This window comes from Epinephelus lanceolatus, chromosome 21 (assembly GCF_041903045.1).
Source record: "Epinephelus lanceolatus isolate andai-2023 chromosome 21, ASM4190304v1, whole genome shotgun sequence".
In the NCBI taxonomy this organism is placed as follows: Eukaryota; Metazoa; Chordata; class Actinopteri; order Perciformes; family Serranidae; genus Epinephelus; species Epinephelus lanceolatus.
Window position 1 is genome coordinate 21,941,422 of NC_135754.1, and position 16,328 is coordinate 21,957,749.

General features: G+C 41.9%; 1 protein-coding gene across 2 annotated transcripts; it reads left to right on the forward strand.

Annotated features, from left to right (window-relative positions):
• Positions 1-90: 90 nt before the first annotated feature.
• dclre1a (DNA cross-link repair 1A (PSO2 homolog, S. cerevisiae)) lies at positions 91-13,207 on the forward strand. 2 transcript variants are annotated; one of them, XM_033610491.2, is made up of 9 exons: positions 91-654; positions 2,235-3,617; positions 3,691-3,824; positions 5,590-5,708; positions 6,040-6,183; positions 8,067-8,212; positions 9,728-9,882; positions 10,902-11,043; positions 12,532-13,207. In XM_033610491.2, the coding sequence occupies exons 1-9, from the start codon at positions 237-239 to the stop codon at positions 12,696-12,698; spliced, it is 2,808 nt and encodes a 935-aa protein (XP_033466382.2). In that variant the 5' UTR covers positions 91-236; the 3' UTR covers positions 12,699-13,207. The 2 variants fall into 2 exon arrangements, with proteins under 2 accessions (XP_033466382.2, XP_033466383.2); XM_033610492.2 differs by having other exon boundaries at positions 3,709-3,824.
• Positions 13,208-16,328: the final 3,121 nt, after the last annotated feature.

Below are 16,328 nucleotides of genomic sequence, written 5' to 3' on the forward strand. Positions count from 1 at the left end.
CGAGCGAACCTCACAGAATTAATTACCTTTATATCCTAAATATTAATTATGAGAAACTATTTTCGCAGCGGAAACTATCCTCGCGACATCAAGGAAGCTAGAGTAGCCGTTAATGTACTGTAAAGTTTATTGTTTTCTGCCACTGCGGGATGTTAGCAAACAATCCTTGTGTAACAGCGACGGTTTGGCGAAGTTGTTGGATAACGTTGGGGACGTGAGGCTTTCTCTTGGTCCAAATGTCACAGAAGGACGACTCTGAAAATGACATTTGGGAGTATAAACCTCTTGAGAAGAAAAAGAAGAGACAGGAAGCACCGTCTGCACCTGCAACTGTGACTAAAAGAAGATGTACTATCAGAAAAACCTTCAAGAGAGACACTTCTGCCTCAGTCAGGACACCTGACAGGAAACTCAAGAGAGCTGAAACTGGACATTGCAGTAGTGCTGTCAACGGACAAAGCAGCTCTCAGGAACATAATCAGCCCTTAAAGTCATCTCCGACTGGTGACACGGACCTAATAGACAATGCTGCTGAGAGATCATCCTCTGGAGAGTATTGCCCTGTGTGCCAGATGCCCTTTTCTATTTTGATGGTACAGAGTCAAAGATGGCATGTTGCTGAATGTCTTGACATCCCCAAGGACACATGCAAAGGTACAGACACCTTTACTTATTCATACACTATATCTAAAAATGGACTGACACTTATTTTTAATATTATAATTATTATGCACTGTAGATACCAAAAATAAAACCTATTAAAATGTTATATATTGCAAAATGTTCTTCGCAATTATTCCATGATACTTAAAGGAGCACTACAGCAATTCAGTAGTCCTTCCACAAAGGTTGGGGACTCACAAAAGATAAGTCCCCCAGGATGGTCAGAGCTCCAAAAACACCAGACTCTACAAAGACAAAGGAACAGAAGCGATGCTGGGTCTTAGTAGTAGTCACATACAGGTGCACTTTGGATACTCAAGGTGTACAGTGTTTATTCCATCTTGTGAAGGGCTTATTGCATGAGTAAAGTATACTCTCAATCAAAAAAGCAGACAGTGACCCTGATGAAGACCTATGAGTTGCAATGCATTCATATTTTTAATCTATATTGCCATGTAAAGTAAGGCATTTTAATTTTTGCACAAACCCTACAGTATCCCTTGGATTGTTTTAGAAGGAGACTTGCATTTTATACTTGTGATTGAGAGTGTATCTTAAGTGCTAATATGGTAGGCAACTGGACTTGCTTGCATTTCTTGAAGACATTTCGCCTCTCATCCAAGAAGCTTCTTCAGTTCTAAATGACTCTGAAACTAAGAGCTCACATGACCCCTACGACTCTGCAAGGGTTCCCACCCACACAGGGTTTATAGCCTGCAACTTCATACCAGTCATTTAGAACTGATGAAGCTTCTTGGATGAGAGGCGAAACGTCTTCAAGAAACGCAAGCAAGTCCAGTTGCCTACGATATTAGCACTTACGATTACCATGACCTGGATGACTGAGAATCTTCACCGACAAATTGAGAGTATACTTAACTCATGCAATGAAAACTTCACAAGTTGGAATAAACCCTAGAGTCTACATTTCCCATAATGCAACTTGATAGCATCCTTCACCATGCTGCACTCATGAAGACATGGGAACGGTTCCTGGCATACATTCCCAAGCATTCACGTCATCTGACAGCTCAAGGAGGTTGTGTAATTGCAGACTAGGTTGTAATAAGGGAAAAAATATTGCACATTGACAATATAGCACTTTATATACATTAAATGTTGGTTTAATAACCATAAAAGGTGGACTGGCTGGTGTGAGGCATCTGTATTTGTTTGCCTTTTGGGCAGTTCTGTATTATCAACTTCTAACTCAGATACACTGGCAGGAAAACCTGAGTCATGGTTACAACTTAAGATATGGGGAACATTATTTATAAGTCAGAAACTGAAGATTACAGTAATGCCAACATGACATGAACATGGCATCAGACCCACCCTGGCTGGTAAATGTCCATATCTTGTACACTTTTTTATTTTAACACACTGTTTTTGTTCAAAGTTTGAAGCCTCAAGCCCGGTTTAAGAAAACCTAGACTGCATAATCAGTGTTATTTTATTTAGAAAGCTCTGTCATGCCGCAGCAGACTCGTTGTATGTAGATGCTTTTGAATTATCGTTTTGTTTCGTGCTATGATAAACCTAATTTCTACATGTTTTATCTGTTTGCACAGAATGTCCATATGGCCTCCAGTGCATCTCCACCATTCCTAACCATTACAAGAAATTCAACCACACCCTCCTTGCTCATGGTCGAGCAAACGGTGACATGGACCACCTCATTCTGTCCCAGCAGGCAGACACCAGCGGGAAGACCAACCTCCCAGGACTGATAAACAATAATGGCTCTATTTTAGAGTCTTCACAGGATAGTGCTCTCAGTCTCTCTGCCTTATCCAATCGTAGTGTCTCCCCTCACAGTAATCACACTGGAACACCACCATCTAAACTTACAAATGGACTTCTGTTACTGCGCTCACCCGGCCCAGATGATTTTAAGAAAAAGAAAGGCTGGTCAACCTCTACTAAAAGCCAAAAGTCTATCAGTGCTTCCCAGGAAAGTAGAACAGAGCTGTCATCCACCCCTGTCAAGGCAGAGAGTGCAAGACAAGCCTCTGAAGTTTTACCCAAAAGTGAACCTTCCCCTGACATCTATGATGCAATATCATTTTCTCCTCTTTCTGAGTTCCCCACAGAGACTGAAGTCAATAGTACTGAATGCAGAAAATCCCTTTTTAATAACAATGCATTTGAAAATGAGGATGAAAACTCAATGGAGCTGTTCAGTGACGGTTTCTCAAGTGAAGATGAGGTTCTCTCTCAATTTATAGATAATTTGGATACCAATAATGTGCAGGTAAAGGAGCCTGCTTCCTTAAACACCCAGCTGGACTCACTTACCTCGTCGCCTCCTGCTAATCAGCCCGCCCCCTCTGCAGTTGCGGAAAACAGAACTGATTCCACAGGTGAAAAAGAAGCTCATTGTAAACCAACCAGTGCTGAAAGTCCATGTAAAAGCAGCTTTCAGTCTCCACAAAGTATTGTTTTAGAGCGCCTGAGAGAAACTATTCTGAGCTCAGATAGCCCACATTTGAAAAACTTGAACGACAGCAGTATTCAAGTGCCTTCATCACAAACCTCTGTTGTCCAAAGACCTCAAAGCATGCCGCCACAGAAGGGCAAGGCAGGTCAGGCCTCCTCTCTGAAGCAGACGGACATTGGGGTGTTTTTTGGCCTCAAACCCCTCAAGGAGAAAGAACCTGAGAGTGGACCAAGTGAAGTCAGCACCACCTCTTTGCTAACACACAGTGAAAACTCAGGACGGGGACGACAAAGGAGAGACGGGCAGAGGCGACAAAGAGGAGACAGGCAGGGAAGAAGTAAGGCTGGTACATCCGCAGATACCTCACAGGAGGGCACAGTGACTGTAGATAATGCGGTGGATGCTCAGGGAGAAGGAGGGAGAGGCAGGAGTAGGGGATGGAGAGGAGGAAGATGGAACAGAGGGAACGCTGATGGAGAGTTGCCACGTTGTCCCTTCTACAAAAAGATTCCAGGTCAGTGGTAAATTGATATTGTTGCATGCATTGTGTTTTGTAACTGAAGATAATTGTAATTTTTTTCACTCAGGCACAAAGTTTGTCATAGATGCCTTTCGGTACGGAGAGGTCCAGGGCATCACTGCCTACTTCCTAACACATTTCCACTCGGACCACTATGGAGGGTTGACCAAGAATTCCACATTTCCAATCTACTGCAACAGAGTAAGTCAAGCTGTGGCGATTTTTTTAAAATGTGAACGACACCCAGTATGTGTGCTCCAGCACCTGGTCACTACCTTTTTGTAAAGTCCTGCCCTCACCTGCACACTGTGGCCAAGAATGGGGATGAAACGGGAACCATTTTAACAAAAAAACGTGATAAAATTCCCAACAATTAGTCTTCCAGACGCAGGTGCCGCATGCAAGTTGGGTTTGTTTTGCTATTCCCTCGCTTACAGAGTGGGCACATTTGATATTCATTTTATAGGTTTACATAAGGTGTTAGCTATGTTATTATTATAATGTTTATGCAGATAAGAAGTTGATAGTGCTGCTAGTTTTATTTGTGGTTTTCAATATAAAACTTAGTGAAATGATTTCAGTGTGTATATCCGTACCTTTTTGACCTTTTCACCACGTCTCTACCCATGAACGCCCCACACATAGCAAAATAAGAAGAAAACACAGGCAGAGGGCTGAGTCTCTGCAGATAAATACATTGCCACACACTTCTAGTGGGTCATAAGAGATAGGGTTAGGAGAATCCTGCATAGTTTACCTTATACATTCCTTAGTTTATGCTTATACTGTGTATTTTAAATGGTGGCTAAGTGCCTGATATGGTGTTTATACTGGCTGGGTCATGCATTAGTTACACCACTGTATTTTGAACTAGGAGTCAGTTATGAATTGTTTTTTACCCTAGATTTAATTTGAGTCAGCTGAAACTGCATCCCACCCAAACCCAGATTTTTATAACTCATACAGAGAAAGAAAGAGTGTGCGGTATTGTGTCATAAATAAATGACAGGTCCTCCCTCCCAAGACCTGTTTGTCCCTGAATGCTAAGGAAGAAATTAATGCTTTGAAGGTGCTACAAATTCATTTTTTTCTTCTTCAGAAATCCTGTTTATTTGCATCTCATTAAAAGCTTCCCGCCTGCTTTTCTCCACAGAACTCATAGCCTGATCCTTTTATCTCACTGCACTGCATTGACTCAGTAATGAAAAATTAGTTTGCAGTTGGCGGCAATGAATACCAATTTTCCCAACAATGGATCAGACCATTTTGGAGTTGATTGAAATTTGAAGACCTCTGTGGTTTTGGTCTGGGTCTCACTTTGTCTTTCTGTTTATAACGTAAGCGCTTTGTTGTCACTGTGCAAATGTAGCATCCAGTGATGGTGAGTGAATCAAGGAATAATCTGAATAATTTCAGGTATATAGCAAAATAAATACACATTTTTAATTCAGTATTTGAGCCTCTTTGAGGTTTAAATTAGATGTATAATTTCTATACAGTATCCTACTTGAGGTATTTTACATTTTTTTATCTATCTTACTGAGATATTCAAGTATATACATCTGAAACGAATCCTATTATCTCAATAGATGGTATCTAAAGTGAAATGTTTTGGTGAAAGAAGCTGGAGAAGTTCTCCTGTCAAATGGGTCATGATTTGTCAGTGTGAGTACCATCTGGGGATTACAACTAAAAACAGACTGTCAAGGACTCATTGGGACTCCACTGGGGTTTTGTTTATTTGGTAGGTCACAGAAATTCAACTTGGACGCTAGGTGGGTCACAGCCCAGAAAAGTTTGCTGGGACGTGTAGGGTGTCTTAGTTATGCATACCATACACGAGAAGACTGTGTAAAGACTTATAAAAGACTGAAGTCTGACACCCTCTCACTTAGTGGTACATTGGTGGCTGTTTTAAGTAAACCCTGAAGATGTTTGTCAACTGACGGCTGCCTCTCCTGGTCAGATTACAGGCAACCTGGTGAAGAGCAAACTGAGGGTGGCAGAGCAGTACGTCCACATCCTCCCCATGAACACCCAGGTTACCGTGGAGGGAGTCAGGGTCATCCTGCTGGATGCCAACCAGTGAGTCACCAACCTGACGTCACTATCAGCCAAACGTCTGTTACTCATTTCAGTCGGACAGACAGCACTAAGCCAGCTGCAAAGATTGTGTCACTGAGGAATACTAATAGACATTTTTGTGGGGAAATGCTTCTTCTGAATTCCAAGGCATTTCCTTCGGTCAGATGTTTGTGAAAGTCTGCACCATTACTGAATTCAAAATGATTATGTCAACGTTATTGACAGACTTTCCTCAACAGTCATACCTTCTAAGAAGATGCTTATCCTAGTTTATCACACAGTGAATGCTTCCTTAAAATGTCATACATCCAGCTCCTGTCTGTTCTCTCAGTTGTCCAGGAGCTGCCATGCTGCTGTTCTTCCTGCCCGATGGACAGACAATCCTCCACACTGGAGACTTCAGAGCTGATCCCTCGATGGAGACCTACCCTGAGCTACTCAGCTGCAGGGTGCAGACGCTCTACTTGGACACCACGTTAGTACCTCTCTGTCTCCTCTCATATACAACCCCTGGCAAAAATTATGGAATCACCAGTCTTGGAGGATGTTCATTCAGTTGTTTAATTTTGTAGAAAAAAAGCAGATCACAGACATGACACAAAACTAAAGTCATTTCAAATGGCAACTTTCTGGCTTTAAGAAACACTAAAAGAAATCAAGAAAAAAAATTGTGGTAGTCAGTAACAGTTACTTTTTTAGACCAAGCAGAGGGAAAAAATTATGGAATCACTCAATTCCGAGGAAAAAATTATGGAATCATGAAAAACAAACAAACAAAAGAACACTTCAACACACCACTAGTACTTTGTTGCACCACCTCTGGCTTTTATAACAGCTTGCAGTCTCTGAGGCATGGACTTAATGAGTGACAAACAGTACTCTTCATCAATCTGGCTCCAACTTTCTCTGATTGCTGTTGGCAGATCAGCTTTGCAGGTTGGAGCCTTGTCATGGACCATTTTCTTCAACTTCCACCACAGATTTTCAATTGGATTGAGATCCGGACTATTTGCAGGCCATGACATTGACCTTATGTGTCTTTCTTCAAGGAATGTTTTCACAGTTTTTGCTCTATGGCAAGATGCATTATCATCTTGAAAAATGATTTCATCATCCCCAAACATCCTTTCAATTGATGGGATAAGAGAAGTGTCCAAAATGTCAACGTAAACTTGTGCATTTATTGAAGATGTAATGACAGCCATCTCCCCAGTGCCTTTACCTGACATGCAGCCCCATATCATCAATGACTGTGGAAATTTGCATGTTTTCTTCAGGCAGTCGTCTTCATAAATCTCATTGGAACGGCACCAAACAAAAGTTCCAGCATCATCACCTTGCCCAATGCAGATTCGCGATTCATCACTGAATATGACTTTCATCCAGTCATCCGCAGTCCACGATTGCTTTTCCTTAGCCCATTGTAACCTTATTTTTTTCTGTTTAGGTGTTAATGATGGCTTTCGTTTAGCTTTTCTGTATGTAAATCCCATTTCCTTTAGGCGATTTCTTACAGTTCGGTCACAGGCGTTGACTCCAGTTTCCTCCCATTTGTTCCTCATTTGTTTTGCTGTGCATTTTCTGTTTTCAAGACATATTGCTTTAAGTTTTCTGTCTTGATGCTTTGATGTCTTCCTTGGTCTACCAGTATGCTTGCCTTTTAACAACCTTCCCATGTTGTTTGTACTTGGTCCAGATTTTAGACACAGCTGACTGTGAACAACCAACATCTTTTGCAACATTGTGTGATGATTTACCCTCTTTAAGGAGTTTGATAATCCTCTCCTTTGTTTCAATTGACATCTCTCGTGTTGGAGCCATGATTCATGTCAATCCACTTGGTGCAACAGCTCTCCAAGGTGTGATCACTCCTTTTTAACTGCAGACTAATGAGCAGATCTAATCTGATGCAGGTGTTAGTTTTGGGAAAGAAAATTTACAGGGTGATTCCATAATTTTTTCCCTCTGCTTGGTCTAAGAAAGTAACTGTTACTGACTACCACAATTTTTTTTCTTGATTTCTTTTAGTGTTTCTTAAAGCCAGAAAGTTGCCATTTGAAATGACTTTAGTTTTGTGTCATGTCTGTGATCTGCTTTTTTTCTACAAAATTAAACTGAATGAACATCCTCCAAGACTGGTGATTCCATAATTTTTGCCAGGGGTTGTACATGAATGTACCAGCGAGGACTGTAGTTTCATGGCGCTGCTCTCAGCTGTGTGTGACCTTTTTGGGTGGAGACTCTTCAGCCAATGTGGATCAGTATTAGCTGAAAACATGTGCACTTTGCTTCCACTCCATGTCCTCAATTCTCTCAAGCAAGGGACAGATTTTCATGTGAGCTCTTGTGTCTCTGTAGCTACTGCAGCCCTGAGTACACCTTCCCCAGGCAGCAAGAGGTCATCAATTTTGCAGCCAGCACGGCCTTTGAACTGGTGACGCTCAACCCACGTACACTTGTGGTGTGTGGATCCTACTCTGTGGGAAAAGAGAAGGTCTTTATGGGTGAGTGTTCAGTCAAAATTCTACTTTCCGTATCCGCATGGCAACAGTTTGGTCACGACATGGCAGATCTGTCATGATAAAAACAACAAACTATTGATTAATTGATTAAACATAATATTGTTACTTGTATATCATCACCTGCAAAATGTCATTGCCGACATACAAAAGAAAAACACAAGGAGGAGCATGTAATCTTTTAAGTGAAATAAAATCACAATTAAAAACCTGCAACTTAGGCCATGTTTTTGTTTACTAAAAACCAAAATAGTTGTTATGCAACCCATTCCTGTTGGCACCCATTTGGCTGATATGACAGTTACTGATAATACATAAATAAATTGTCAGTCTGTTCTTTAGACAATTTAGTAATAAGTGAAATGTTTTCTGATGGCTAATTATATCACTGAAAATGACAGTAATTTATTTATTTAATTCTGGGAATAGTAATAATATAAAGGACGGCATTACCACCAACAAAAACGACCGCACACAGAGTCCATGTGTTTCTGAACCTAACAGTAAGATGATTGGATTTTTCTGTAGCCTTTTATCACTGCCTGACCTTTCCTCCCTCGAAAGGTCGTGTGAGATTACGTGTTGTATCGAAAGGGAGCGGTGTGGAGAATTGTGGATTAGTCTGTTTTGAGAAAAGAGCCACTCTGGTGTCCTTTGCTGACATGTGAATAATGCTCCATTCCACTTTGGTGTGGCAAAATAATCACAAACCCATGTTGTCCTCTCAGAAAGTGAACAACACGCATTCACTCTGTAATAACCTTTTGCGTCAACAAGCTCTGCGTCAAATTAGAGCGGAAACAAACAGCCACAGCTGATTCAGACGACTGTACAACTGTAATTTTCTCCTGTTAGTCCACACAAGTAGTTGTGCTCTTAAAGGGATATTGCGGATTTTTTTTTTGAATTGCGATTGTAAAAAACAAAGTCCTACCAGCAACTAAGTGCCTCTATGTCAATAATGTTACTCGGTGTTACACGGTCTGCATACTTTCAGCAGCTTCTGTGTTTTTTGCCAAGTAAAATGAGTCTGGTTGATATCAAGAGAGCATAGATGGGGCATAGGGCTGTCTGTTGACAAGGTAAAGAGGTGAAAACGTTCCACATATAGCGTACACTCAAACTGACTGGCTTTTTCAGCTGGCTGTAATAAGCTATGGCTGCCGGCTCCATCCACAGCAGTACATTTTGTAGCTGGTACTCCTGCCTGCTTTTCCAGGCAGGAGAAGCATACTGTAGGTATTACACTGACCATGGATAAGTACCTCATGTAACCCCACTTCAAAAAATCCAAATTATCCCTTCGAACACTTCACAGGGTCGACAACGACAATTTTATCCAGATTTTTTTCTCTGGAATCCTGAAATAAAATGTACATGTTGTTATTGGGGTGGGGGGCACATGGGTTTTTTTTTAAGTACATACTATGTCTTAAAACAAAAAGACGTCATTACCCACATTCCTGTCCTCACACAGACTTTGTTCTGCTTCATTCGTAGCACTGGCAGAGGTCCTGGGCTCTAAAGTGTGCCTCTCTAGAGACAAATACAACACCATGTGCTGCCTGGAGTCGGAGCAAGTCAGGCAACGTATAACCACTGACTGGAAGGCAGCCCAGGTCCATGTGCTACCCATGATGCAGCTCTCCTTCAAAGTAAGTGCGGCAGTGTCACTTTCCATAAACCTGAAAAAAGTCATTACATTGAGACTCTCTAGAAAATGTCCTATTTTAGGGGCATGTTTAGAATAAAACAAGTAGCAAAATAAATAATTAAATGATCCACTACTTAATGAGATGAAGGGGAACGAGCTAATATAGTTATGCTGTATTTCTTAAAAGTTCTGCAGACCTCTACGTTGTAAGAGTTTCTCTTTCTCAAGGACTGTGTCCAGTGATTTATGGACAGTTTATTACGATGTGCAAACTTTTTTATTCTGCTTACGGTCCATTCATACACAAGTATCTGGGACAGCAGTTGAAATAATTAGGAAATGCTAATTATGATGACCAAGCACGCCATCTCTCCACAAGGACCAAAGCGTTTACATTTGCCATCTGTATAACTACAGATAAGTCCCAGAGTTGGTATAATTCAAGCTTCACGAGGCACAGAGAGGCTGACTTTTGGGGAAATATATGCAGTTTATGTTTGTACTGAGACCTTTGAGTAGTGACAGTTTGAGCAGTTTTTATCAAGAAGAGCCACTGCAACTTGGACAGTCACCTTGAAATAAATTGCTATATAAAACTCTGTAAAAGTTTAAATTAAATGTTTTCACCTGAGAAAAAAAGAAGTATTTTTCATGTTTTTAAGGTTAGCTATTCAAAACACAAAGGAGGGTGATGAAGCTGCACAAACGTGGGTTATTTTGAAAGAGAACTTCATGTATATGCATAGAAACAGAATGAACTGAAAGGACACTGATGCGTTTGTCATGGTCATTCGACTAGCGCAAAAGACACTGGTGATTGTTGTAAGTTGTTACGGTGACAACTCGCGTCGCTGGGGTCGTAGACGGTGCAACAGTGTTCTATTATGACACATTAGAATTTATCCAAGGTCATGCTCAACATACTGCATCTCCACTCTTGCCTTTATGAACACTTTTTCTTGTGTATGAATATAGAATTCTCACTCCAGTTTCCCCTCCTCGCCCTCATCTTGTCTCCAGAAACTGCAGGATTACCTGGCACGCTTCTCAGGACGGTATGATCAGCTGGTGGCCTTCAAGCCCACAGGCTGGACCTTTAGCCAGCAGGTGGAATCGGTGGAAGATATTCAGCCTCAGATCAGCGGCAACATCTCCATCTATGGTACACACTTTTCTTTTCTGACATATTTTTACTGCACGTCACACACTGAGCGAGCCGCCTGTTAATGACGCTGTGGGCAAAGCAGTAATGGTTGTGCTAAGTGGCTAATGGGCATGTAGCTACTTCCATGTTTCAGATGATACGTCATGTTTGTAGTCGACCAATGAAGATGAGTTTACATATCACCTTGGGTTCGTCCCTCACCTTCTCAAAATGGATTTCCTGCCCGACATGTTATTAACGAGCCTGTGGAATAACCGCAGGTACCAGCCTTGTACATTGCTAATGTTAATGAATCACAGATGTTTTTCATTAGAAAATCCTCTGCAGCGTAAATTAGGGCTGAAACTGTTACTACTGTTGCACAGCATTTGAAGCACTTCTGCAGAGTTGGACATATTGGAGCTCCCTCTCTCTAACTGACCAAAAGCAGAAGCCTCTTCTAGTCATAAATTAATTGTCATCTTGCTGCTTGCTGCGAAAACCTAATCACAGGAGCAGCATTTCCCTCCTGTCAAAAACGTGAATGTTCATCACATTGTTGTATTCAGCCCACAGCTCCCTCTTTTGGCAAAGAGAGGAGGAGGAGGAGGGAGGGAGAATAAATAATCGATGGCTCCGTGTCAGGTTACTCCAGTTAGGTGACAAGAGGGAATACACTCATTTAAATGCTAGATCTTGTATCTTCATTCACGGTCAGCACTCGTCTAGCCTCAAACCCCGGCTCTGAAATGGGTCATGATTTGATTTTGGCTCTGCGGCTTTAGCCTGCGTTCTGAGCAGATCTATCAACAGCATCAGCCATCTGGCCTGTAACCTACAATCACCAGCGAGAGGCTTTTGCGGCGCACACTTGCACATAATTTCTTCCTCCTCAGCAGTTTGTGTGTCAGTCAGGCGGAAACTAATTTGCGCCCTCTATCTCTCTCTCTCTGTGCTGTGTGTTGAGCTCCTCCTCGCTCTTCCCAGCCATATGCTACGACTGCTCCTAATATTGTTCTCTGCATGTGGGAGGATTGACTCGAGAAAGGCTCAGTTTCAGCGAGATTTGTTTAAAGCAGTGGAGCACATCGAACCTGTGGAGGGCTGAGGGGAAGACAAATGAGAGGCAGCGGTCCTGAGATGTCTTCTTATCTGAAACCTGCCTTGTCTCTTCAGAAGGGAAAGTCCGAGCCTTTGGATCACTTAGTTTAGCATCTGGCCCCTCATGTAAATCGTCACCCCGCTGCCTGTCTGATTGACCCCCCCATGCTTTGAGACATCTGGCTCCATGATGAGTTTTCACCCCGTGCCAAATGTCTTCTGTGTTCACTGAGCTGGATATTTCCCAATAGAGAAATTAGAAAGAAAAATATCAAAGCCAGTGAGCCGATTGAAAGTGTGAAGTCCCTGTGGTTCAATTCCGAACCACTGCTTGACTCTACATTTGCGTTTTGAGCACCAGTATTTTGGCATATGATGATTGCAATGCCTCTGTTCCCTCAACAGGAGTCCCATACAGCGAACACAGCAGCTTCCTGGAGATGAAGCGTTTTGTCCAGTGGCTTCAGCCCCTCAAGATTATCCCTACCGTCAACGTGGGCAGCTGGGCGAGCAGGAAGGCCATGGAGAAGTGCTTCAGCGAGTGGCTCACGGAAACTAAAGCTAACCCGTAGCTTATTTACAGGTGAACTGCTGGACATGAAATTGCCTCTGTAGCTCGGCGGTAATAAGAGCAAAACCAATTAATTCTCAATCCTGTATGGCCATGGGGAACAAATATTTAAACACTACTCATTGTGTTGCTTTTATTGAAGCTGCTGGCCTCAGACGGCTGAACTTGTAACACTAGCAATTCAACGCAGAGCGAGAGGTTGTGATGAAGCAGGTGAACTGTATTTCTTTTCTGAATAGAAAGGTCACGTATACACGCTTGAACCAATTTAATAGAAAGGCTCTGCTTTTATTCACAATGTGCTCAATTAAGATAGAAAACAAGTCTGAAAGCCGCTCAGTGTAAACAGGATCTGAGGTCGCATCACGTCTACAGTCGGACCTGTGTCATCCACAAGTATTAAACAACAGAACTGAAATAATAGAACTGAAACAATGCAATTTCATAATTATCTGTAATTTAATATAAATTTTTATGCTTGGAAAAATAAATGTTTTAATTTTGTTTTAACACCTTTTCCCTTGTTTTTATTTTTTGCACCATTAACATGTTCATATGACATCTGGAGATAGTTCAGAGATTTGGTCCAAAGTATGCTGGAGCACATGGGCTTGAGGCGACTGCATTTGAAGACTTAAGCCCGGTTTCCACTAAACACTTTCAGTATGGTACCTCTGGAACCAAAAGGAACCCTTCAGACATGGAAATACGCTTTCATGTGGGCGGGGTTGTTGTCACTCACTGCTCCGTACAGCACTCACTGTGTTCCCTCCTTTATCGTCCACAGAATGAGGCTGTACGCTGACATTTTCAGAACAAAATAAAACAGGCTGCAGTGAGAGTCTCTCTCCATGGGATATTAAAAATGGCAGTTTTGTGTGTTTAATCCTTCTCAGGCAAGCTCGGGGGTTTAGTGTTGCCGTAGCCCACAGGAACTACGCTCTACGATGAGGATTGGGATATATGTAGTTCACATAATCCGGTTGCTTGAAGATCCACTCATTACTGAAAGTGTGTCATCCAAGAGAGACGATAAAAACTACTGGAAATGTTAGTTGTCATCATACATTGAGTAACATTACAAGTTAACATTCCACCTTAAAAGTCACCGGCAGTCAGCCCAGTGAATTAAGTTATTTTCTCCAACTCCAGCTGCTGCAAGAGGCAGCAAAACATCCTTTCATTTTATAGTTAGTTTACTAATAAAACTCTCCACAGTATGAACAGTGATTACATAACCTTCAAAACCAGCCACAACTCAGCCCTGAGCAGAGTGACCGCCCTCTACTGACCAATCAACAGACTGCAGTGTTCACAGCTCCACTTTTTAGCACCAGATCTGTGTGCTAGGTACCCCAACAGAGGGGTGGAGACTGTATGAAGACGCAACAGGCATTGAAACGTTAGTCGTCAAATACAGTTTGTTGCCTTCAGCCTATGTGCTGTAGTATACTTAGGACCAAATCTCTCAAGTCTCTCCTTATAAAAGATTGCCCCACTCTGAGAGCATCAGCCAGGCCTGCAGTTTCTTGCGAGGTGGTTGTAGTGCGTTAAACTTCTTCCTCCGACTGCTCATATGACACGTCAAAAAAAAAAAAAATCATTGTGCATGAGATTCAAGACAGTCAATAGGCTATGTGCAGCTGTCTGCATTTATCTCCCACAGTATGTCATGTGCTACCTGCCTCGAAAGTGTGACGGTCAGGTGCGTGCATGAGTGATTAACATCAAGTGATGAGGGTTAAACAATAGCAAGCGAGAAAAAAGTCACGCAAACCTTTAGCTATGCCTGGAACATGTAAGTACGAGGACTTGTGGCTCACCGAGACATTTACTTACAAAATAAACTCAGAGTTACTTAGCTCTTTAACTTGTAAAAAGGCTCTGTCTATCACTTGCATAATATAAATATATATAGTTTTGGCAAGAGACCAGATAATCTGCCATCACTGTTCACACATTCAAGCCACTCTTTCGTTTTAATTGAGCGTCTGTAAAGCCTGCTAGTTCTCATTATAAAAATTCTCAGTGTTGTAGCAGTAATTAACCTTAAGTCATGTCTCAAACTGTGGGTGTTGGGGCCGAAAATATGAAAGAATTGGGCCTCCAAAGTCCTTAAATTTGATATTTAAGAGGCTGTGGGAACCCAGATTTTTTTTAAATCCACAAACTTGGCATAATCAATGGTTTTTAAGGTTGTACGTCTACTACTGTATGTCAAAATGACATCTCATTCAGATGTGTGCAATCTCATCAGTGCATCTTCAGGCAAATACAGTGTTAAGGAGGACTGTCATTTGTGTCGTGGCTTTCAAAACGCCAGCTTGTCTTGAACAGCGTGCCGTCAGACCTTTCAGTAGTTTATCTCTGAGACAGCAGTGAGATGTGGTGCAGAGATACTAAACGTCAGTCTCTGTAAAACAGGCTCTCCACAGAGTCACTGTGAGGTTTCTCCTTTCATGTAGAACAGCGTCATCTTATCCCGTCTGTCTGAGCTGTGTGTTCAATCGTAGGGGCCAGAGTGAGTGAAGTGTTTGTCACAAAATCTGAACACTGAAGAGGTTTGATGTGCTGTAGATTCACACAATATATCTCAGGGTGTAGAGTCAGTGATTCTTAACATTTTCCTTTGTGGTGTAGCAGTGAATGGCCATTTTAAACTCAACTCTGGGCATGTCACTACACCTTTTATCTCTCCTATTATAAGTCATGCATGTGGCATCGTGCTCATCATCCATTTTACTACGTGGCTGATGTAATCCAATGTATTACTCTCTCTGCCCACAGCAAGCCATTCCCAGTGAGCCATGGCTAATAATAATGGTGTATCATCTTCCTCCCGTAGGCGTGCATACTATTTGTTAAGCTCTGGGAAACTGAAATTGGATCGAGCAGGGTGTTTAATGTCTTAGTTCAGTCTGTAGGTGCAGAATGTCTTAATTGGGGTTAGCCCGGGTGCTGGAAATCCTTGAACACATTAAGTTTTTATTTTATTTTTTAATGTGGTGCACAAAAACATCTGATATAAAGATATTTAGGAATAAAAGGTCCAGTGTGCAGTATTTAGTGTGATATGTTTGCAGAAATGAAATATAGGTATGTTTTTCTTGGTGTATAATCACCTGAAAATAAATATTGTTGTGTTCCCATTACCTTAGAATAGGCCGTGTCATATTTACAAAGGGAGCGGGTCCTCCTCCTCCATGCAGTCCGCCATGTTGCACCGCCATGTTTCTACAGCAGCCCAGAACACACAAACCAGACACTTGCCCTACCATACGCATTTTTGGCAGGTTGCAATAAGCAATCCTCGGCACTAGATGCCGCTAAATCCCACACACCTTTAATGTGATGAAGTAAAATAATTAGTACAATGTATATACAGTATGTATTGTATATGAGTATGTGAGAGGATTGTGTCCACAAATAATGAGTCTATCCCTTATAGAAACTAAAACGATTTTCAGCGTAGCATAAAATCTTCCAGTGTCCTGTGTATTCCTTATAGATGCTGATATTGATCACTCGGTATGTTCTGGCCTGCAGGTGATGAGATGAGGAAGGAGACTGGAAGTTCAGGTTCCTTCCCTGCTAGCATACACCCCACTGCGCAGGATACTGAACCCCTGCC